Consider the following 24,769-nt stretch of genomic DNA (forward strand, 5'->3'; position numbering starts at 1 on the left):
AAAAACCTTTCTGTTTTCCCCAGCTAGTGATTCATTCATCACGTTTAAATAGAAATAGACTTACTCTTCTGAGACAAAATATTGTAACCAATATGCAAATCTGTGCTTTTTATCATTAATTTGCAAATGCGTTTCAATTATTCATTTGTAACCCTACATGTTCCGACAAAATAAAGTCATAATGCAAAAAATGCTGCCATTTGTGACCACATTCAAAATATAAAATATAATTTTGATTGGAGGAAAGGATTTTTTCCCTTCACCTGTGGTACCTCCCATGGCATGAGTGGACGACGACAAGTAGCCTAGCCTACAATCACACATTGAAATACGAAAATAATCATAGATGCTCCTGACGTAGATGCTCACTTCCTCAGTTAAAAGTATTCTTTTCGTGTGAGCTCGTAGACTTGTATTTACAACGCTGACCGAGAGAGAGACAGAAGAGAAAGGAGAGGGGGCAAATTCGCGTGAGATATAGCCAACAACCTTATGACAAGCTTCACTCCGCTTTTGTGAATTATCTAGTATTAGTAACGATAGAGCGCGCACGTTTCAGATAATTTCTTTGTATCGTATATTTTCACTGTCCAAGTAACTTAATTTAAAAGGAAAGCCGTAACTTCGTAGGGAATTGGCGTTAAGAGTTGCAGAGAAGACATCTTCTTACTTCGAGTGGGATAAAACCAACCATGGTGATCAAAGTTTACATAGCATCTTCCTCTGGATCGAGTGCGGTAAGAACCATTATCCCTAGGATATAGCTAGCTACATATAAAGGCAGCTTGCAAACTAATAACGGTTTATGTTAATCACATGAGTTTCGCTTGTATATACCTGGGTAATGTAACGAGACAAAAGATGTAGCTAACAGTAACATTAATTTACGTTCGCTACTCTGCTTGATTGTTGGTGGAATGCTTGCCTTGTAGCCTATGTCATTACCATGCTCGCCAGCTTAGGCTAGCTACATAATTTGCTAGCCATCCGCGTGATACATTTTTCAGATATTAGCCAGCAAGGTTTTTGTTGCTTTGTTCACCGTCATTACTTACTTCATATGACTGTATGGATTTACTAGCTAATGAATGTCGAGTTGCTGTTTCTCTTCGCTAGTGGGTAGGAAGTTGGCTAGCCAGCTGCGTTTCGTGATTGGGCTTAACGCATTTCTTGATTCCTAACGTTTGATCGAATTTGACATTACGCCTCCTTCTCTTGGAAATGAGTATTTGCTACATTGATTTTATGCAGATTGTTTCTTTCTACCTACTTTCGCTAACTAACAATATGTTATGAGAGAAACGCCCAACCTGACTGATTTAGATACGACGTTAATATAACGTTACAACACTGCAGTGTCATCGTTGCCTTACTGCATCTCTAACTCCTGGACTAGCATGGCCTGGGCGTTGAACTTTGTGCTTTGAGGATTTAGGTGTTTAAAGGGGTCCTATCCAGGTCCACTGGAACCTGAAGTAGGTGCACCATGGAGGGCATATAGAGGAAATGCAAGATATAGGTCACTACTGGCCTACCTAGATAACTGGACCCTCCATTCCTTATTTCCCACATTGATTTTTTTAAATCAAAAAGGTTAAGTGTCACTGTCACTCGTGTACTTTGTAAATGGTTAGTTAACTGTTTGATGTAAATTACAGTGAGGAGTTATGGACATGCTAGTATGGTAATGCTTTTTACATTTGAAAAGCATGTCTACACAGGCTCACTGATTCTACCTAGTGCATTAAATATTTTGCTTCATTGTGTGGTAGTAAGCAAATTAATTTGATTTCATAATTGGACAATAAGTAAGATATTTGTGTTAATGCATTGTTACAAGACCATTGATTTCATTACAATCATTACATTTGATATAGTTTGACTTTTTTTGTGCAAGCCTGCATGATATTGAATGTGTGAAGAAGCACCGTAAGATCTAAGGAACTGAGAAACACTTGGTTGATGTACAGCCTCTCCATCCTACTCCCCATGTAACAATCTGTGGTCCTGTACAGACCTGAATGCTTGCTGTATCCTCCGGATACAGCGCTCCCTAAAGCTGTCCGGTTGGATGGTGCAGCAGCTGTGGTTAATGTGCAATTGCTCATTGACCTTTGTACGGCACCCACACTTCATCAAATCTACACCTTCCAGACAGATGAGAGGATGACCTCACATAAGATCATTCTTCACTGGCACTAAACCTATTATGTGGGGTGTGTCTGGAAGGACTGGCGATTCCAGCCAGCTGACTCAACAGCCTTGCTGCATATTTCATGAAGTTTGTGGAATGCAGCCTTGTCTCCTCCAAAGCTGCAGCAAGTCAAAACAGACATGGCTTATTTAATTAGCTTGTAAACAACATTCTGCTGTTTTACTTTGATTACGAGCTGCACTTTTCTGCTATAGGCGACAAGGATGGTGCAGTGGGTAGCACTGCCGCCTCACAGCAAGGAGGTCCTGGGTTCGAATCCCCGTCGGCCAGGGCCTCTCTGTGCGGAGTTTGCATGTTCTCCCTGTGTCTGCGTGGGTTTCCTCTGGGTACTCTGGTTTCCTCCCACAGTCCAAAGACATGCAGGTTAGGCTGATTGGAGAGTCAAAATTTCCCATACGTATGAGTGTGTGAGTGAATGGTGTGTGTGCCCTGCGATGGACTGGCGACCTGTCCAGGGTGTATTGCTGCCTTTCGCCCAATGTATGCTGGGATAGGCTCCAGCCCCCCTGCGACCCTGTTCAGGATAAGCGGGTTAAGATAATGGATGGATGGATTTCTGCTATAGTTTAGAAGACGTTTAAAAAAGAAACTTTATCAGGGCTTGACATTTTTTTTTGTACTTTAGTTCAGCGTCCTTCTCCAAACAGATAATACAAAAGCTCACCCACATTAAGACAGCTCACCCAAACCCACACAGAGCTCACCCACACTTATAGAGATGTGCTGTGTTAATAAAGCTTTCAGTTACTTCTGAATCATTCAGTATATAAAATAAAATTATGAAACAGCATTTTGTTTTTCTTATTTGTTAGGTGTGTTAAATTAGAAATTAGCCTAGCTGCAGGAACCTCTATGCTTCATGCCAGACTTGTTTGCTTAGATTTCTCTGTATCCTGTTAGTAGGCCAGTAGATGCAACGCAACATGATGCATCTTCAAGCAAATATATTTTAGTGCAGTTAACCTGAATAAATTCACACAGAAATCTCCCTATATCTCACATTTTAACAATGCTGGTGGAACAGTAAAGGGGGGAAAGTTAAATAAGTCACAGGAGGATTGAGGAAGCAGTTGAGTTGATGCTGGTCAATGCTGTGGCATTAATCACATTTCAGGAGTGCTGCAGAACCAATCTCACAAACTGTCTAGAGAGGGAAAGAATGTGTGGGCAAGACAATATTTAGCTAGATCTCACATGCCCAATTCTCACCCTTCTGTGAGAAATGCAAAAATATTTACCCTTGACAAGCATTGTAACATTATAACATTATTTGAGGCGAGCAGGCCGGATGGGAAAAACAAGGTTCTGTAGCAGCAAGCAGAGACTGGGCTCCTTCGAGTTGGCCATGTTTAGTCAGTGTTAGACCATTATCTGCTCTCCTGCAGTAAGTCCATAACTGTTCCTCATTTCTTTGGGCACTCCCATCCAAAGGCCACAGCTGCAGATCGGAAGGCGGAGGTCTTTGTCTCATTCCAGCCGTTTCTGCTCTGTTTTATAAGGCTGCCTCCTCTTTTGTGTCATTGTGTGATTTTGGCAGCTCTGACCTTTTCTCTTTAATTTTAATATTGTCCTCGTTGGCTCCTGAATTATTGCTGTAGGACCGCGGATCTGCCATTTACTGGCAGCTGGAGTTGTCTTTTCGAAAGAGCAGTACATAAACTTGGGTATGGGGGTGAACGTCAGGGCGTTCACAGAGGAGGGGGAGGAATAAACAGTGTTTGTTGCTGCACTCCCTCTCTTGACCATTCAAAGTCTGAAATTACCTATTGGCTCAGCTGGGTCTTTCCCCTTCCATACATCTAGCTCCCATCTCTCAAGATATTCACTCATCTTATTTTCCTTTTTTTGGGGGGGGGAATTAAAGCGTATAAGACACACATTTGAAGTCTGTTCGCCCAAAACTATTTATAGAGAAAACACAGAGCACAGCTCTTTTACCAATAGCAAGCGCGTCGTAGTGGATTTGTCCATCAGGTAAGTGCGGTCGATGTGCAGTCACACCCAGCTGAGATCCTCGATCGGGATATCCGTAACGCGCTGTGGAAATGTGCTTGCTGGATGTCTGGCGCAGTGGGACGCCTGAGCTAAATCGGGCTGTCGTCTGTTTGACCGCCGCTGCCTACACGGCCCCAGCAGAGGGAGGACCGGGGCCTCATCCAGCCTCCCCACCGGTTCTGAGGCGGGTAATGAGGGGCCCCGGCTTGCTTTACGCCGGGGCCCCTGCAGTCCACTCGCTTGCGCACGCGGCTCTTCCTGTTTGTGCTGAAGACGCGGCAGGTGAGCAGCTGTGAGCGCTGTGACAAACAGGCTGCACGGGCCCAGGGGGGTTGTGGGTCTGAGAAATGAGAGGGAGAAGCACATTTCTCGGGGGAGTTGCTGGGCTTAGTTGCAGGGCAGAACATGGGATTCGGGTGTACTTGTCCTACACCTGTTGTAGATTGCGCTAGCTTTGGCGATGTTACCGTGCACTGCGTGTTGTAGGACGGTGTAGCGGGACTGTGGATAAGGCTGTGTTAGCGCAAGGTTGAGGGCTCGTGTTCAGATCTGCCTCTGTGTGCTCCTTACTGTTTCTCCCCAGGCATTGAAGTGTCATTCTACCATCCCAAGAGATTATGTTTGGATTAGAGGCTCAAATACCATTAGACGAACACTTATTTTCTGTTATTAAAGAAAGCTTATAAACTGAAAGCACTTATGTACTTTGCTTTGTGAGTCACTCTGGAGGAGCAGGGCTCTCCTTTACTCCCATTTTAGGAGTATTATCTCCAGAAAATTGATGTCTGCTAACTTGAAAGATAATTTCGGAGCACATCTGCTAATTGGGATGCATTAGCGCGCTCATATTTTTTTTTTTACTTAGAAGCATATGTGATCCTCAGAAATAATGTTAGCAGAGCCACGAGGAGAGTGTTTGCTAAAAAAGATTCAGTGTGTCAGTGTGCAGCCATCTTTAAATTTCCCGCTGTGTGCAGGTGTCCCACCCTGGCTGTAGTATTTGTGATGTGGCGATTTGAAAATATAATATTTTTAACTGTGTGTATATCTCCACATTAAAATGTAACTTGAGAAAAATGATATTATTACATTGGAATACCCTGTATGTGCCTGTGAAATTGCAAAACCTCTTAAGATGATCAGTCATTCATGCCAAGTGGCTCCAACCTCTCCCAACCCAAGATCAAGAAGCAGCAACAAGATGTCATCGGTTTCCTTGCGGCCAACAAGATTGAGTTTGAGGAGTGTGATATTGTCGTCAGCGAGGACAACAGGAAGTGGATGCGGGAGAATATTCCAGAGAACAGCCGGCCGAGCACTGGGAATCCTCTGCCCCCACAGATCTTCAATGAAGAGCAGTATTGTGGGGTGAGTTATGTGCATCTCAGGAGTTATGTTAAAACCTAACTCTGTTGGGGGCTGTAGGAGTTGAAGATCCCTGTTTGGCTTTGCTCCTTAACCATTAGTCCCAAATGATGCTTCCTGTTGAGGCACACTGGAGGTGTGTTCAAGACAGCAAACGTTCACGGTGAACTATGTTTGCAGCAAACGGTTACTGTTGGAACGATTTTAAATGAACATTCCATTTAGTTCGCCACCAACGCATTTTGATTTCAAATGGTTGCGACTTAACAATGCAGCTAGCTGATTCATTGCTTATCTGTGATTTATTTTTTAAGGTAAAAACAAATATGATTAAAGTCTATTATGCAAATATGATTAAAGTCTATTATGACTGCCAAATAGACTTGTCAACTTTTGTTCTCTGAGCATCTTCCCCGTCAGCAGCCATTTCTGTTCGCGGTGCACTACGTTTTCAAATAGTTATCCCTTTCAAAACTTGAGTTTCCTTTACTTGGTATTTTTAATGTTTTATAACTGCAGTGCACGCACTATTAAGATACAAGATTTTTATGCTCCCAGCGATATGGATTTTAGTTCACTGACCTGCGCCTCTGTCACACTATGTAGTGTCCAAATCCTGGCCAGCACAGTGGGCCGTGTGAGCACGTTGTGCGCTTATGTGTGCATGCTACTGCTTTTGTCCACAGTTGGCTATTGAAAATGATGGCTGTAATCTGTATAATCTATTCATCCACGAATCTACAAAACCTAGATTTTTCTTTGAAAAACCTGCAGATACCTGAGATTTAGCGGGAAGGATGAATGGCATCAGATTTCACAAAAAAAGTTATCCACTAAGTCTGCATCCACTGGGTCTGCCTTCTGTTTCTACAGAGAAAGAGGGGCGGCCTGTAGCATAGTGGTTAGGGTAAATGACTGGGACACGCAAGGTCGGTGGTTCTAATCCTGGTGTAGCCAAAATAAGATCTGCACAGCCGTTGGGCCCTTGAGCAAGGCCCTTAACCCTGCAATGCTCCCGGGGAGGATTGTCTCCTGCTTAGTCTAATCAACTGTACGTCGCTCTGGATAAGAGCGTCTGCCAAATGCCAATAATGTAATGTAAAGTAATGTAATGTAAAAACAGACCTGCTATGCACACACACACACACACACACACACACACCTGAGATATTCCTGTGCTGGAGGGGTTACCAATAATTTTCTTCAATTCCATCTCACAGAATGAGTTCCACCCCTCTGTCTCTGATATACACATCATCTGCTGCAAGCCTCACATTGTGCTCCCGCCAGCAGTTATAGGCATCATCCACATTTAATGCCCTGATCTCTCTACGTCTCCTCAGAATTATGAAGCGTTTTTTGACGCCCGAGAGGACCGTGCCGTCTATGCCTTTTTAGGCCTGACTGCTCCTCCTGGATCCAAGGTAAGCGGGGTAATGAGTTTCCGTCACAAACCTAAAAACATGAAGACACAAACAGGATGGGTGAGAGCTGTGTGTGTGAGCCCCTTTGTGTGGGGCTGTGTGGGTGTGTTAGAGCTGTGTGTGCGGGTGAGCTCTTCTATGTGGGTTCAATGACAGGACAATGACCGTCACGAAAGGAGACCTGCTGCAACAGCATGTAAACAGAATGTAAACAGAATTTAAACCGCAGTGATGAGTGAATGGCAGTTCAGCCCCCCATCACTCAAACACGGCAACATTTTAGCATTTTCAATTCGCATGCAAATTTCACACTGCCTCTTAATAAAACGCAAGTCTCATTGAGATTCATTGGTCTCTTTGAACCCACCCCCCCCACCACCACACACACACACACACACACACACAAGTTCATTGCTCTTGTGAACTGCATGCTTTGGATTTGTGATGCCGTCTATACTTTCTCATTAGTCACACATGTATGATTGCATTAGGATGAAGACACTTACGGCTGATGCGGTGTAACCATTTCAGCTTAATTTGACTTGATATAATGACAGTATTCTTATGTTGCTTGTGTTTGAGCAATGTAGTTAGCATTATGTAGTAATCAAGTTAATTACTTTGTTAAAAAAATAAAGCATTTGATATCAACCCTGTTATATTGGCAACACCCCGGCATCACATGCACACACACACACACACACACACACACACACACTCTCTCAAATTCTATTTATGTCCACCTACAGGAAGCAACATCAAAGGACACAAACAATGAGGAGACAGAATACTGAATAATGATGTGGACACTTGCAGGTTCATTGGGGATAACGCTGCCTCATACGGAGGCTTCCCGTCATTTCTGACGTGGAACAATGACTTGCCCCCTCACCAAGAGTCTATGGACATTGCCAAAGCTAACATTCATAGCGAAGTTGTTTAAGAGCTGACGTACACACACCAGACCTGGGCCAAATACAATGTTTTTAGATTCAAATCATTTTCTACGTTATACGGAGCTTGTCTGGTGTATTGGAAACGATTAACTTAATGGCGTATTGGAACTTCTGGTCCTTTTGGTTGGCTCAATTTAACCAGGCAAGATCAGCCGAGCTAAGAAACGGTGACCTATCTGAATCCAAAACAGTGACCTATTTGACCCAGGTCTGACACGCAAACACATACACACTACTACTACTACTACTACTACTACTACTACTACTACTACTACTACTACTACTACTACTACTACTACTACTACTACTACTACTACTACTACTACTACTACTACTACTACTACTACTACTACTACTACTACTACTACTACTACTACTATGTAAGCATCTTTATACTCTATAGCCATTATCACTAGCAGTATTTAAATGTTAGGGTGATCTGTGCTCTCAGGTCCTGCTGGGAGATGACTGTGTCTTTGCCAGAGATGCAGGGCCTTAATTAAGCTGCCATTTCCTCCCAGTCCCCATCACACCTCCATGGCTTTAGCAGCTTCTCTGGCCGCCCCAGAGTGCAAACTGCCTACATTATACTTATTAGAGGGAATTATTTCTGGCATGGCCTCCTTCCTGTAGTTCTAGACGTTAAATACAGTTCTGAATGAACTTTTGGACACATTTTTAAATAGATTCTTTTCATTTGTTTAAAGGGTAATTTCACTCTATATCACATTTCTCTTTAGCTGTGAATGTGTTTGTATGCCTACTTTATAGTAGAACATTTTAATCCATGGCATTATTTCAACATTTTTGAAATGATATAATCTTGGAGGAAAGTTTTTATTTTTTTATTTTTATAAAAATGTATTTTACTTCTGCTGCCCACTAAGGTTTCTTTACCTCAGATATCGAGTGGGAAGATTGACACCCACAAATTTTTCTGTTTAATTTTTAACATTCATTTTCAAAGTCAGAAAGCCAGCTGTTATGGATCAATGCTACATAAAACACGACCAGCGCCTGATTGGTTAGAGAATGCCTTATTACCTATTGTACCTTGAAGTAAAACAGTTATCAAACACCCCTATCACCCATGGTAAAAAGTAACATTGTTATGGTCACATACCCATGGGGCAGGACAGGTAAAGAAATGAATCTTTTAGAGTCTTTCTTTATGAGTTTATTTGTTTATTTGAAATATTTCTGGCAACTGATTTCACAGAGCTCTCCTTTTCTCAACAGGAAGCAGAGGCCCTGGCTCGACGAGAACAGCAGCAGTGATGGACAGTGCCTTCTCCACTCTTGAGCGCCCTCTCCTGTCAGCCTCCGCAACTTCACCCACGCGCCTGTGCTTCCTGCAAAAACATTTCCCGGAAGACGGTACCAATCGTGACAATGTCGCCAGGGGCCAAAACAATTCAGCAGCTTATTTCTCATGTATTTAATAGTGCTAGATTTTGTGTACCATACATTCTGTCATTTCAACAGTCTCTTGTCTGATATTGGGATCACTTTCCTATAGGAATGGGACAAGGTTCATGTCGTACCGATGACTGTTTCTTTACTGCAAATCTTTAGCAAGGCTGATTCAATCTCCTCAACCACACGTGTGCACATGCACACACATTTATACAGTGGATGGTCATCGTAATGTCTTATAATTGAACGTAATAATGCATATTAGATTGTATTATTTTTAAATATTACTGTGTAAAGGACATTGAATGTTGGCACTGAAATGTGCATAACTCATTTTTAGTTAACGCCTAGGTGCCTTTGCTTTTCTCCGAGACTGTAAGCCTGTTTTTCTGAGACTCTAAACCTGTCCTAATATGCTCCTGTCTACCGTTTAGCACATTGTCTATGCAATAAAGAACAAACATGCCAAAATCTGTTAAAGGCGGAAGAGAATATGTCATACATGATAAAAGCTATTAAAGCCAATATTAGTATTAGAAATGGTAAACTGACTGCTGAAAACGCAAGCTATTGTTGGGTATACAGTGTGCTACTAGCCCTGAGTTCATGGGAGTTCACTGTATATCTCCCATTTTGATTCAAAAGTTCTATACCAATGAGTGAGTCCTGAGTGCTGTGCTCTACAGCCCCGTACATAACCATCTATGCCACTGGGCTCTTCTCTGCTTGCCCCTGACACCGCAAGTGAGCAAGACAGGGGAAAATTCCACGTTGTTGTCGTAGAGCAGCAATTGTAGTTATTAAGCTGACTAAACTTTTTATGTTTAGTTGATAATGTACAGTGCGGTTTGGAAAGGAAATCTATACATAGTGCTCAACAGTATTGGTATGAAGTCCTGACATCCTTTTTGGTGTTTAAAGATGCCCAAATCTCCATTTAGACAGACACACTTATGTTTTTGGGAAACAGTCATATAATTGTAACTAGAATAATGACTATGACGTTTTTACAGTATATAAACCTACATACATCATTGTGTATACATCCAGAAATGGAAGATAAGCATGAACTGATTTTATAAACATTGCACTGTGATACCGACTCTTTTATAAGGGCGTACCTGGCCAAGAGGGCAGTGAAAATATGTTACATCTCAAATACACAAGCACCAAATACATAAATAAAGTAATGAAGCTGACTTAAAAAGGGTTAATCAGGTTGGACAAGGAAACTTCTGTTATAATTTCTGTTACATTAAGGTAAATTAACTGAATGTAAATGAAATAATGCTGTAATATATTTCATATCAAATCAGTCATCCCAATACTTACTGCTGTAAACCATTGCAACCATTACAGTGGCTTCAGAAATTATTCATTTCAGACCCCTTCACTTATTCTGCCACATGCCTTTTACTCAAGAGTGGCTTCCGTCTAGCCACTCTACCATAAAGGCCTGATTGATGGAGTGCTGCTGAGATGGTCGTCCTTCCGGCAGGTTCTCCCATCTCTGAAGAGGACTTCTGAAGCTCTGTTAGAGTGATCGTTGGGTTCCTGGCCCCCCGTCTTGCCCCGTTACTCAGTTTGGCCAGATGGCTAACTCTAGGTCCTGGTGGTTCCAAACTTCTTCCATTTCACAATTCTTGATGCCGCTGTGCTCCTGGGAACACTCAAAGCTTGAGAAATGATTTGATACTCTTGCTCTGAATTATGCCTCGCCACAATCTTATTGCTACAGGTCTACAGACAGTTACTTGGTCTTCATGGCTTGGCTTTTGTCCTGACATGCAGTGCGAATTCTGGGACCTAATATACACAGGTGCCTTTCTAAACTATTTCTAGACCCATCTCTAGGATAATTAAAGCAAACCGGATGTACCTCACCACAATTTGGAGTGCCACAGCAAAGGGTTTAAATACTTATGTAAATGCAAGATTTCAGTTTTTGCAAATTTTCCATTTAAAATTTCGAAAAATATAATAATAATAAGAAATAATAATAATAAAAAAATTAATTATGGGTTCTTGAGTGTAGATTAATGGGCAGAAATGTATTTCAAATCCATTTCAAATTAAATGTACAACACATTAAAGTGCAGAAAGTTAAGGGATCTGAATACTTTCTGAAGCCACTGTATGTGCATTTCCAAATGCATGATAATTTTTAGTGCCTGTTAATAGTTGCAATTATACAATGATCAGATTTCATGGTGCTTTTTTGTGTTTTGTGATAATTTGCATGTATTGCAATATGATGGCTTCTTATCTGTGGGTCTAGCAACATTTTGGTATGCCGGTTCGTTATTAGAATAGCCATTTGGTAATTCAGCCATTCATTTTATCTCCCTCATATCGACTCACCCACCTGGCACAGGGATTACCACCATTCAGAAAGGGATACTATTGACACTATTGTATTGTAAATAAGCTTCAGCAAGGCTGTGAGCACAATGTCACTGCTGGTTTAGACATGGCTTCAAGCATGCTATTAATCATAATAAATCCTTGCATTTATGTAGTGCTTTTCTCATATTCCAAGCGCATTATAGTGATAAAGACGAAACTTGCCTCTACAGCGCCCACCTGGATGATGCATGGCAGCCATTCTACTCCAGAATGCTCACCCCACATCAACCGAGGTGGAGAGAGAACCAATTAAACTGAGGGATGGTTAGGTGGTTGTTTGAGAGTTTATGTGATGATTTCCCCTTGCTTTAGAATGATTGCTTGTGCACCTCAGACACCATCACACTTTCCTTACGATATGATTTCCCCCTTACTTTGCCTGGGGATCTCTGTTTGTTCATTTTCATTCCTACTGGGCACAGTTAATTAGGTCTGATTGAGCTTATAATTAAATATCGATTGGGATTTGAAATTTCTTGACACAAGTCTGCTGGAGGAAAGAAATTAGTTAATGATAGTGTGCCTTTACTAATAAAGAGAGAATAGGTCTTCAACTTCTGTAGGCTAGCTATCTCAATTTATTAAAGTTAATTAGTTGTTTAATTCTCTGAACCCAATAACATCTGAATGAAAGAAATGGTTCACCTTCAGTGCCTTAAATAATCTTTAAATTGGGTAAATAAGGATGCATAGAAAGATATATTTTCACTCAAAACTTTGTAAGCACAAATGTGCATTGCTTAATTGAAATGGATAACTGAGATGATGTAGAAAAATCTACATCTCTATTAAAAAGCTCAATCAGACCTGGTTAAATGGACTGACAGTGAATGTAATTGTATTTGGCAGATCTCACAGGGGTTTTGTTGATTGAGTCCTCTCTGAAGTCCTTAACATAGAGTCTTTTGCAGTCAATGTTTAATGATGGTGGCAGCAATTATGGGGGTAACTATGTGGCATTAAGCAGTGTGTACATCTCTGCATTCTCATAGTGTGTAAAGGTCATGAACACTCTGTCTTTGGGAGAGAATACTTTTTTGGAAAGATCTGCCTAGTTGATGTCAGAACCTTCTTAGCCGTGTGTGTGTGTGTGTGTGTGTGTGTGTGTGTGTGTGTGTGTGTGTGTGTGTGTGTGTGTGTGTGTGTGTGTGTGTGTGTGTGTGTGTGTGTGTGTGTGTGTGTGTGTGTGTGTGTGTGTGTGTGTGCCTCTGTGTTTTGATTTTCTCACTCCTGGCAGATGGACCGTGGAGCTGATGTGTTTATTCGATTTCACGGGTTTGTGTTCCCTTAGCACGTGTCAATATGCTGCTGTAATTTTGTGTTGGGCTGCATTACGTTGTCTTGTTATTGCAATAGATTTTTTTTACTACACTTCTCCCTGTTTAACTTGTCCATGTCATGATAGGAACATGAAAATATGGCAGCACATATGTCAAGATCTTACAGATACAGCTGGTATAGAATAATACAATATAATATAAGAACTTTTCACCAGCAAGGTGTCCTACACTAAATCAAAAGCACTCCTTGACCATTGATCCCTGACAACTCACAATACCCACCTACTCTCTCACACACTCTAAAGACATCTTTCCTATTTTCCTTTAAGGTAGGAAATTGTTTTTATAGACACAATTCTGGACCTCCCTGTGACCCAGCCCCTTTCACAAATTTCAAAATATTACAGTGGGCTCCAGAATTATTGGCACCCTAAATAAAAATGAAGAAAAAAGGCTGCATGTATAATACACAACACAGGCGATTATCTACATATCTTCATATGGTATAAGTATAAGTTACATTCTTTTAATTATTTTATTCTGATATTTATTCTATATTATGCATAAAATCAACAAAGTGAAAATGGCAATGCAATTTTACTTAATTTAATCTCGGTCTAAAGAATGACAGTATATTGTGTCATTCAATCACTAGTATAAAAATGATGCAAGCATGCAAAATCCCTTTGTCATCCATCAGCATGGGAAAAGCTAAAGAATTGATGGCAATTGACAGATGGCAATTGACTGTCACAAGTCTGGTAATTGGTACAAAAAATAAATAAATGGTTAAACATGCCACTTAGCACTGTAAGTGCAATAATAAAAACATGTAAAACGTGGAATGGTTGCAAACTTTGCAGTAAGTGTACAGTAGTGGTTGTGGGTTAATGTTTGGCACTCTGAAGACAGAACCTACCGCTATTCTGTAACAGTTAAAATTCTTCCTCACTTATCCAACATGGCTGGTGAGGAAGATGGTGAGGGAGGTCATAGAGAACCAAAGGATCACAGTTTAACAAGTGCAGCGATTAGTTGCATCTTGGAGTCACCAAGTCTCAGAAAGAACCATAAATTGGCATCTCCATACCAACAAACTCTTAGGAAGGGTGGCACAAAGACAGTCCTTATAGATCACAATAAACAAAACCAACCATCTGGAGTTTGCCAAACGTTATTGGAATTATGACTGGAAGAGAGTGCCCTTCTCTAATGAGACCAAAATTTCACATTTTGGCCTTACTCATCATCGACGTGTTTGGCGGTAAAAGAGAAATACATAGACAGATTAGCACCTCATACCTACCGTCAGACATGGGGGTAGGTCATTGATGTTTTGTTGCCTGTGGTCCAGGAGCACTGTTTAAGATTTTCTGTCAAAAGGATTTTGGCAGAAAAACATACATCAAAATCCACACAGAAATGGTTAAGTGAAAACAACATCCATGTTCTGCAATGGCCATCTCAGTCTCCAGACTCCCATAATCCCATGAAAAACATGTGGTCTGAACTGAAGAGGGTGTATGCCAAGGATATCAATGATTCTGAAAAGTTCTGCATGGATGAATCCCTACAAATGTGTTCTCTAACCTTGTCACAATTTATAGGAAAAGACTCCCATCTTTCTCAGGGGTGGTTGTGGGTTAATATTTGGCACTCTGAAGACAGAACTGACTGCTATTCTGTAACAGTGAAAATTCTTCCTCACTTATCCAACATGTAAAATAGATGCATTTGATTTCATTTATTAATTATTACCAAATATATCAATTACCAATTAAACCACCCAATGTATTGATTGGCAGAGCAACCTGTTGGATCAACCTTTACACAAAATGTACAACTCACAATGAGATTAAAAGTATTCAATGTTGTTAACAAATGATGAATATTGCAGACACAGATTCACAAAATTAATGAATGAAAGATTATCATCAAAAATCACAACCTGTATCTTCCATAATCCCAGGAATGCAAAACAATTAAAAAACCAACAGACAGCTGAATATTCCAAAGGAACAGGAATGAAATATAGAACACCAGGCCAAGATGCAAGACTCACATCTCAACTAAAAAGTAGACAGGCCCATATTTTATGTAGTTGAAAGACAGGGAGGAATACGTCCTCTTCTCCTGGCCCATGGATATTTAATTAATGATCAAGAGAGGATCCGAGAAATACTGATTTCTTCCCGTTCATTTACTCTACTGTTTGTTCAGGTCGATCTACAATACAACACATCTTTTTAAGGTTATAGGGAAATTACCCCTCTCTTGGTGAGCATTATGGTGATATTAAATATGAATGATTCTGAGATATTTTTGGGTGTGACAGCTTTGGCTACTATTGAAATGTCTGTGGGAAGATTAGGCAATAATTAAACCAAGCTACAAAGCCAGGAGTAACACTCTGGTCTCTGCTTTATTCTGCTATGGCCTCACCCAGGAACTCCAACGTAGTGCCTGTAGGTCTATTGAGGTACACCAGCATGTCCTAGGCCCCCTCTGTGGACACACACACACACACACACACACACGCACACACCCAATCACACGCACACACCCAATCACACATGACTGACGTGGCTTCGAACGGATGTTTGAAGGAGAAAGGACGTTCCATTTGCCTAATTCATGTTTTATGGATCTCCCCGTCTTCACTTCTTTTTCTAGCCTCTCTCGATGGGTGGAACTAGGAGGAGGAAAAGGAGTAAGGAAACTAAAAAAGAGGTGTAAAAATAAGCGAATGGAAAGAGCCCAATGTCTTCGCTCCAGGCAGCTGTGGCCCTTTGAAGTTTCCTTTGGCCCAGAATAGGCCAAATGACTCAGGGTTTCACTGAAGCAATTCCAGTTAAGTACCTTGTTCAAGGGAGCATGCCAGCAGTGCTCCTCTTGGGAATCAAGCTCACAATCCCACAGCCCCAGTTCCATAACTATCGTGCTACAGTGTCACCATGGATCTACTGTAGACACATACTGCTTAGAATAGTGGCAGAATCACTTCAAGGCAGGGGGAATACTCACTTAGTAACACGTTACAATAAGGTCACATGAATTGGCATTAACTAATGTAGTTGTTAAAGGAGTAACATGGTGGTTGTCACACTTTCTAGGTTTTTATATGCAATTTGCACAAGAGGGCATTGAAGAAACATGAAAGTATTACATATGTAATTTAAAATTTAGCATTTTAAATCTACCGTCCTATTTTCAACCGGTTGAGAATGTTCTCTGCCTAGTGTGTCACATGAGCATAACCACTCCCCTAACACTCCCCTATAACTCTTGACCCACAGTTTGCACTGTTGGTCTACAGGAAAGTGGGGGCACGTGATGGCTAATTGACAGTTCACATTACCACGCCCAAGCATTTTGGGTAAACTTTTATAGTGTGTATAATTTTAAAACACTGAATAATAAAAAAAGTATCTACATTTGTTTTATTGTTGCCTAAAGACAACTGGCAAGTGTCACATTCAACGACGATGTTACTTCTTGAACAGGAATGAATGATTTACAAATGCATTCATTAAGCATGAAATTCACTTTTCATTAGTTAAAGTATTTCTTAACGCATACCTAATGTATTAGTTACATTAATATTTATACATTAGCAAACCATAGAATAAATGTACAGTTAGTTAAGCATTAACAGATACATGAACTGTTTTTCTCATTCTCATATGAATTGGCATGAACTAATGTAGTTGTTAGCATGTATTAATGATTAATTCATGCCAATTCATGTAGCCTTATTAACACTTCATGTAAGTGGTACCACTAACTCTTTCTCTGCACAACCCTCAGCTGTACCAAATATGCATTGCAATCATATTTTTAGCTCTGTTAAATTGGCATGCATGAAGTTGGCTAACCTATCCTGCTCAACCTCCTAACTTTCACAATTATGGTTGCTTCTGCTGATCTAAGATTCTGCATTTCAGGGACCATTTCTTTTGTAACTATATCAACCACCAGGGGGCAGTCTACCTCTTCTCAGACAGTTATACTTTTATTATTGCCGTTTCTGTACGGAGCTTAGGTCTCTAGTGAGCAGTCCAGACTGAGTGGAAGAGAAATCTGTAAGATGTCTCAGGTTTTTATATTCCATATTCCTTTTTATGAAATGGGAAAATGTCAACTCCAACCAAACTCTCGAACTCTTGACTCCGTAAATTGGGCTGAGAACAAACTGACTCAGAGAAACAAGAGTACTTAAGCTTTAAGAGCAGCTTGACATTGTCAGAAATCTGTCACAAAGATGCAAGCCTGGTTCAATCGCACCCACAGTATCCCACAGTTTAAAACCATTAAACCGAAGTCTGAAACTGCATATCCTTTCCTTGAGCTTCATCTAGCTGCTGTAGCTCTGTAACTTCCACCCCATACAGGTATGTGTCGGACCCCTGAGGAGAAAAATTTGTTCAGAAGAGATTAGATTTATTTTAATGAACAGAGAATAAGATAACTAACATATTTATTTAAAATCTTAGAACATGTCTGTAAGTATGGCACTAGAGGGAGATGTTGTGCAGAATTTAAACTTAAACTAAATGAAAAATCTCAGTCAAAACAAAGTGAATGCCTGCATATTAGTGTTGCTCTTAGTAGTACAAGCAGAATGTACTTTAAAGGAGAAGCAAATTAGTATATTAGTAAAACAGTTTATGAAATAACTGAGTTTGTGTGATGAAATATTCCCTGGCAAGTAAGCGATACACAAGCGAAAGCATGATCTGTTTGAGTAAATTAAAATATCAGAAATATTGTTTATAGTGGGGTGGCACGGATGGTGCAGTGGGTAGCAATGCCGCCTCACAGCAAGGAGGTCCCGGGTTCGAATCCCCGTCGGCCGGGACCTCTCTGTGCGGAGTTTGCATGTTCTCCCCGTGTCTGCGTGGGTTTCCTCCGGGTACTCCATTTTCCTCCCACAGTCCAAAGACATGCAGGTTAGGCTAATTGGAGAGTCTAAATTGCCCCGTAGGTATGAGTGTGTGAGTGAATGGTGTGTGTGCCCTGCGATGGACTGGCGACCTGTCCAGGGTGTATTGCTGCCTTTCGCCCAATGTATGCTGGGATAGGCTCCAGCCCCCCTGCGACCCTGTTAAGGATAAACGGGTTAAGATAATGGATGGATGGATGGATATTGTTTATAGTGGTGTGTCCCCTGAAGATGACATAGGAAAAGCTTCTTCAGTGTAAGAATGAATGAGACCAAGTAAATAGTGACATCTTATCTGGTGAACATCATACTTCCTTCCATGATACTGTGTTTACTAGAATGATATTATCAATCAACCGTATTTTGTGCAGTGATAATATATTATTGATCCCTTTACAGTTTATTGTTGTAGTATTATATAATTCCTGAAGTTGGTATTAAACACATTCTAGCAATGAGAATGGCATTTTTTAAAATGTGGAATTTGGAAACTCATACAGCATGTTCTCAGAGTACATTTTCTCTGTGCGCTTAGGAACACTGCATGGCCTAAAAGCACCAATTCATTCAGTTACTCCTTCACATTCCTCTTAATTGTCTTACACTGGGTGGAAAGCTGATGATAAATAAGCAAATTACCTAAGGAGAGTTTTTCAGTGAATATTTTTCAAACCATCTGCATGATTCATTAACATACCATACATTGCAAAATTCTATCTAGATATTGTTGGAGACAAATACATAAATAAAAAGCACTTCATATTAATACTTCAAACTTATATTTCAAGTCAAGAGATACAAATGAGGCACATGACTGGATTACTTCCTCTATAATTGAATCACAGTGCTCTGCCTTTTGAGCAGAGTGATTGGTCAGTACACTTTGAAAGGTAAGGCCCCAGGTTAGGGTTGCCTGATTCCAAGTTTTCAACCAGAATTCTGGTTTGGGAATTATTTGTACAGGTGAGGCTGTTGCTCCAGGCAAATCAGGTATGTGTCAAATCAGGTCCAAGTAAGTGATTGGACAAATGTATCATTAGTTTGTAATGAATTGGCGTTTCAACCACCTCCTGGTCCAGCTGTGCATGTTCTTGTCCGGTTTTCACTCATTCTAAATCTGGCAACCCTACCCAGGTCTGGACTGGGCATCTAAAGACATCAAAACAGGAACATCAATCTTATGATAGCTTTGTCAGTCCATACATTTTCCCTCAGATATACAAGACAAGGGATTTACAATGAAAAGTGGTTCTCTGTGGAAAAGCACCAAACCTTGGATCTGCTTGCACATTTCCAACAATATAAACGCTCAGGGCCAAAGCACATTGTCAGTGTAATGTTGAAAAATGCCACATCAAAGCTTAGCATCAAACAGCCATTAGCACTCCATCACTCACGCAGAGCTGTCACCGCAAAGCACCATTCTTATCATTTCATGAACTTCAATGAAATGTGTCAGGGTAGTAGAACAAGTGCACCAGCTGTGGACATTCACAATCTGTCTTCTGTTGGACCAGTTCTGGGTGGGTTTCAGCTGAAGTAGCCTTCTGGGAGAGACCTACATATGTACATGTATAATTATCATTATTATGATTACTGTCTGGACAGGTCGCTACTATATTCATAATGCCAACCAGCCAATGGGTACACTCTGATCTTAGGTGGACAGAACCTTATGTCTTTAGGGAGAACATTCTGGAAGACATAATGGATGATCAATATTTCACACTCATTTCACCTTGTGGGTACTTATTAACCATAGGGGTGGTAAAGGTCTATTGTGACACAGGGTCCATTGTTATCCGATGTTTTTTGCCCGATCAGAAACAAGCCAGTGTTTTGTGTCAATTCCGTGCTCGGAAAACATCGTGTAGCAATCCACCCCCTGTCACAACAGACCCCGATCTGCCCTACCTGGCGGTGACACACCGGTGTGTGACTACCCATCTCTCTAGATTCAGAGAGTAACTTTGAAAGTTCCTGTCATTACAGGCCTGTCCCTTCGGTGGTCCACCCCTCCACCCCTCCTGGCCACTGATGAAATACCGCTCGCACCGTCCCAGCCAGGTCCACGCACCGCAGTTTATGACAACGCCACGTCTCCGACGATTAAGCGCATCTAAAGCTTAATCGGCGTGTCCTTGGGCCAGCTCTGCGGAGAACGCGCTTGGCATCCGCCGCCCCATTATTTCCTGTTCCTGCTCCAAGCCTCACACCGAGGGGCTAAAGAGCTGTCATCAATAAGCAGGGAGAGGAGAGCTTAACGGCTCCCTGGGCCCCAGCAGGCAGCGGCGTCTCTGCCAAGCTGACAGAAACACACGGGCGCGCGTCGCCTCGCACACACACGCAGCTGCTCCGTGCCCGCGCCCGCTAAGCTCTGCCCCTGCGCCGCGCCCCTGACCGGTCCGCGCGCCCTCCTCGCCTTTCACCGGCCATCTGTTGACTGAAAACAGCGACCCCCGTCCTTTCCGGAAAACTCCGTCATGACACTACGGTTATCTACTATGGAATCTACCCCCTCCCCCGCAAACTGAAAATCACCATTCCCCCCAGTGAGTATATGCCCCGGTGGAAGGGCTTGTTATGCAATGTTATTTAAGGCAGGCCAAGCAAAATGTGCTCAAATCAAAATGGAGACTGCAGACCATGAAGAATATGATCCTCTATAAAGGGCATGGCGCATTCCTTCAAATGTATAATGTGCTTGCTTATAATGTGTTTGAAATTGCAGTGCCGTGAAAAGAGTATTGCCCCCTTCCTGATTTCCTCTATTATTGCATATTTGTCAATATGACATATGATGATGATGATATCTTTAGTCAAAGAGAACCATTATTTTATTTATTTAATGAAGTATTCAATTAATCAAACAAAATCTTAAACCCAATTTAATCCATGCTGTGACAGGACCTGAAACTTGCAGTTCATGCTCAATCACCAACCAATTCACCTGAATTAAAGCAATTCTGCAAAGAAGAATGGGCTAAAAGTCCTCCATAGCGATGTGAAAGATTAATATGAAATTATCGGATTGGTTTGGTTGCAGCTAAACCAGTTATTAAGTATAAGGTGGCAATAACTTTTTCAGATGGGTGATATGGTGTCATCATTAAATTAATGAAATAATAATTTAAAAATGTGTTTTGTGTTTATTCAGTGTCCCTTTGACTGATATTACATTTTGTCTAAAGACTCGAAACCATTCAGTGATAAATATGCAATAATTTAGGAAATCAGGAAGGGGCAAATACTTTTTCACGGCACTGTATGTTTGGAATATACCTTTGTTATCCAAAACTCTTTTCATTGAATATCTTAGTTTTTGATAATAAAAACTACAATGCTGCCCGCTCAACAGTGACTGATCTTTAAGTCTTAGGTGTCTTAAAACTACAGAGGTGTCAGAGATGTCAATGCTAATAAATGTCAGTAGGGCAGAAAACATTACAGTTATGATTATTATATTTCAGATTTCTACTTTTCCCACCTTATTTTGAAGGCAGAAGAACATATACTGTATATTTGTAAAAAGATCATTGCTTTTTTGTTGTGTTTATTGAGGCAAAGGAAGAGTAGTCATCTAGGATTAGCGCAAAATCCTGTATGTGCTCTGTTCTGTGTTACGGATTAGTGACAACCTAGTTTCAATTGGTCAGCTCTGATCTGGCAAGAAAATTGAGGGACAGACTCCACCATATGTTAATATCCATATTGGCAAAAGACATTTATTTCAGCATGAATGGAAACGGCATGCGCTTATTCTTAGCCTTCCTCCACAGAAGCTGTGTGTGTGTGTGTGTGTGTGTGTGTGTGTGTGTGTGTGTGGGCGGGGGGTCAGTGGGTCAGTGCTGCCTTTCTTTCAGGTTATGATATATAATATACCATAATACACCAATTATATACATATAGTAAATATAGATTTTTTACTGTTGGTGAAACAATCTTAATCTTAAGTGTGGCAATATGATAACATATGGTAAAGCTGGAATAAGAATTTTAAAACTGTTATTAGCTTGAGGGTGGGGGTATTATTTTAGAGACACATTATATGTTCAGCAAAAATACTATTCATGGCTTTCAAATAATTCATGGGATAAATGCGTGTGGTTTTGATGTCTACATTTTATTTCGCTCACAAAATCCTGAGCAGAGATCTAAGAAGGAAAACAACATATTAAAACAGAAAGGTAAATGACAAGGGAAAAAACCCAAGCCAGTTGTAAGCACACATCCTCGCCCTTGTGACAGAGACACAGGGGCTTACAGTAAGGAGGGAAGAAATTAAATAGAATGGGAATAAAAACACTTTATTTGGCAGAGACAGAAGATGGCCTGGCTTGGCCACTAAACACAGGTTGGCTGCAGAATATATCAGTATGTTCTATCCAAGCATGTTCTGAGCAAATGATAAGCAGGGCTGAACCAGTTCAACTCTTTCCCTGGGAGTTGATGTTAAAGACAGTTCAAAAATAATTCCGCATGCAGAAATGTAGCATATTTCTTGCCATCGAGGCTGAGGACTCAACAGCCCTGCTCAATATAGAATACTAAATATTATAGTATTGAAAAATCCCTTCTGTCCCCCATCCATTTTGAACTATTAATACTTAGGCTACTAGTAGTGTATGTCTGTAAATCAGGCTACTTTACTGAAAGTTTACTGTAAATCAAACATGCGCAGTAATTACTATGAAACACTGGCAACCTATGTCTGTTTTTACTTCTGCCCAATACCTTGCTTGTCGAACTGTACTGGTTATTCTAAAAACAGGACGTGGCCCTTTTTCTTTCTGTTCAGTCAGAGAGAACCAAGAGCAGACTCAGGGATAAGGTGAAAAAAGGCAGGCTTTATTAACAGAGGGTAGATCCAACACGTACTACAGAAACAGGCAATGGTCGCAATCCCGGCAGACAGGTACATACAGGGTAAACAGAAGAATTGTCAGAAAACAAGCAGAGTTCAAAAACCGGTAGGAACTCCAAACAAGCTAAGGCACATAATGAAATCCAAGACCAGGCAGAGATCAAAACCAGAAAAATCCAAAAACAGAGCAAAACTAGACAGAATATACAAGGGCAAAGGCACAGGGAAGACGCTAGAACCAGGGTGGGAAACAGAATAACAGATAAGACGAACTAGCAACGAGAACTGAAAAGGACAGGCTTAAATAAAACACCAGCAAGCTGACAATGAGAAACAGGTGAAATGAATGACAAGGAAGGAAGTACATATAAGGAGTAGGAGGTGGAGACACTTAATAGGGTGAGAACAGGTGAAAGGAAGTAATGCAGGACAGACTAACAAGAATACCGAGAGTGACGGGACAAAACACACGAAACGCAAAGAAAATAGAAAAAAAGCAGAAACTGGGGAGTAACTGAAGTAAACTGAAGAGAACAAATACAAAGAAGAAAAAACAATGGGAAAAAGGCACAGGCCTGACATCTGTACTGCAACTCAAAAAAGCATGTGTACAATAGAAGAAGGAGGAGAGCAAGAGGAGACAAGTATGGATTGGCTGGCCAGCGTTTGGTAACATTAGGTAGCTGCCATTATTATTTAACTAAATTGTGTACATTAGCTGGCTGGCCATTATAGCTGGGTTCCCCTCTCAGTACTACTACTGTTATTTTTAAGCCACTTTAAGCAGATATTTTAGAAATCATATTAGACCAATTTCCTTAGCTCATTGCTATCACAGCTATCACTGCAATACAGTGTTACAAGGCTACGTATTTCTTGGCAAAATAAAATACCTAGCTAGCTAGTTGCTTTATATTGTGAGCCTCTCTGTGTAGGCAGGGTTGAGAATGGGGCTGTATTCATTTTTTGATTGTAAACACAGGAGAAAAGCAAGGAAAGAGATCCTGCATAGTATGCATTTAAATAGGCCTTCATTCCTACCTGAGCATAGGCTATTTGCAACTTCATACCATACAAGCTCCATTAAGGCAAAAGTCCCATTTTCACATTTTTACTCCTGGGTAATTAGTATTACTGATTGGCCAGTGTTCATACATGACTCCCAGGTAAAGGGAGGGTGGAAAAGCCAGCAGGTCTTGGTCCTCAAGGACTGTCCGTTGCTGATACCTGCTACAGACCATACAACATATTGATGTTTCAATATCCCTTTTAATGGGTTCAGCTGAAATTTAAATGGGAGCTGGTGCTTTTTCAGGATTTAGAAAGGCTTGTGATCTCCGTTCTGGTTGGCTTTCACATAGACTGGTTCAGCTTTGCTCAGGGAATATCCAGAGTTCTCTGCTTCTTTGCTGTTTAGCAGGCATTCCATCCATCTGGTCACTTGCAAATTCAATAGGCAGTGACACATATTCATCAGTCTACCAGTAATCATGGCCGCTATCTCAGCCTCTATTGCATCACAATCATTTCTGGGTATGACCGGTAATAATAATGATATTACCACAGACGGTCCCTCCTACTCACTCAAATTTGAATTACAAAAATATTACTGCTCATTCTGTGCAATCAATCATTTTATGACAGTATGTGACAGAGTGCCTTTTCCACTATAGGCTTTCTCAGCCACAGACCGCAAGCTGGAATCGTATCACATGCCAAAGCAGAGAGTCAGTGCTTGGCAAAGGCAGCACGCTGGCCATGTTATAGTACTACATCAAACCAAAGCAGTCCTTCAGCGTTACCCAACTCCCCAGTGGTCCTAAAAATGACTGAATTGGGGTTGTTGGAAAGGTTTTCGAACTTGTTCAAGCTGACAGGTCTTTGTACTGGGCATATAATCCACAGA

At 41.0% G+C, this 24,769-nt stretch overlaps 1 protein-coding gene across 1 annotated transcript; it reads left to right on the top strand.

The window, feature by feature from the left end:
- The first annotated feature begins 274 nt into the window (after positions 1-274).
- On the top strand, positions 275-9,842 carry LOC133132815 (adapter SH3BGRL-like). The gene is made up of 4 exons (XM_061248565.1): positions 275-737; positions 5,393-5,578; positions 6,919-6,999; positions 9,195-9,842. Exons 1-4 carry the CDS (start codon positions 693-695, stop codon positions 9,231-9,233), a joined length of 351 nt encoding a protein of 116 aa, XP_061104549.1. The 5' UTR covers positions 275-692; the 3' UTR covers positions 9,234-9,842.
- The last annotated feature ends 14,927 nt before the right edge of the window (positions 9,843-24,769 follow it).

This window comes from Conger conger, chromosome 7 (assembly GCF_963514075.1).
Source record: "Conger conger chromosome 7, fConCon1.1, whole genome shotgun sequence".
In the NCBI taxonomy this organism is placed as follows: domain Eukaryota; kingdom Metazoa; phylum Chordata; class Actinopteri; order Anguilliformes; family Congridae; genus Conger; species Conger conger.

Coding starts and splice junctions, on each gene's coding strand:
- LOC133132815 (XM_061248565.1), top strand. CDS start 693: ATGGTGATCAAAGTTTACATAGCATCTTCCTCTGGATCGAGTGCG. Junction 5,579..6,918: donor ATGAAGAGCAGTATTGTGGG/GTGAGTTATGTG, acceptor ACGTCTCCTCAG/AATTATGAAGCGTTTTTTGA. Junction 7,000..9,194: donor CTGCTCCTCCTGGATCCAAG/GTAAGCGGGGTA, acceptor TTTTCTCAACAG/GAAGCAGAGGCCCTGGCTCG.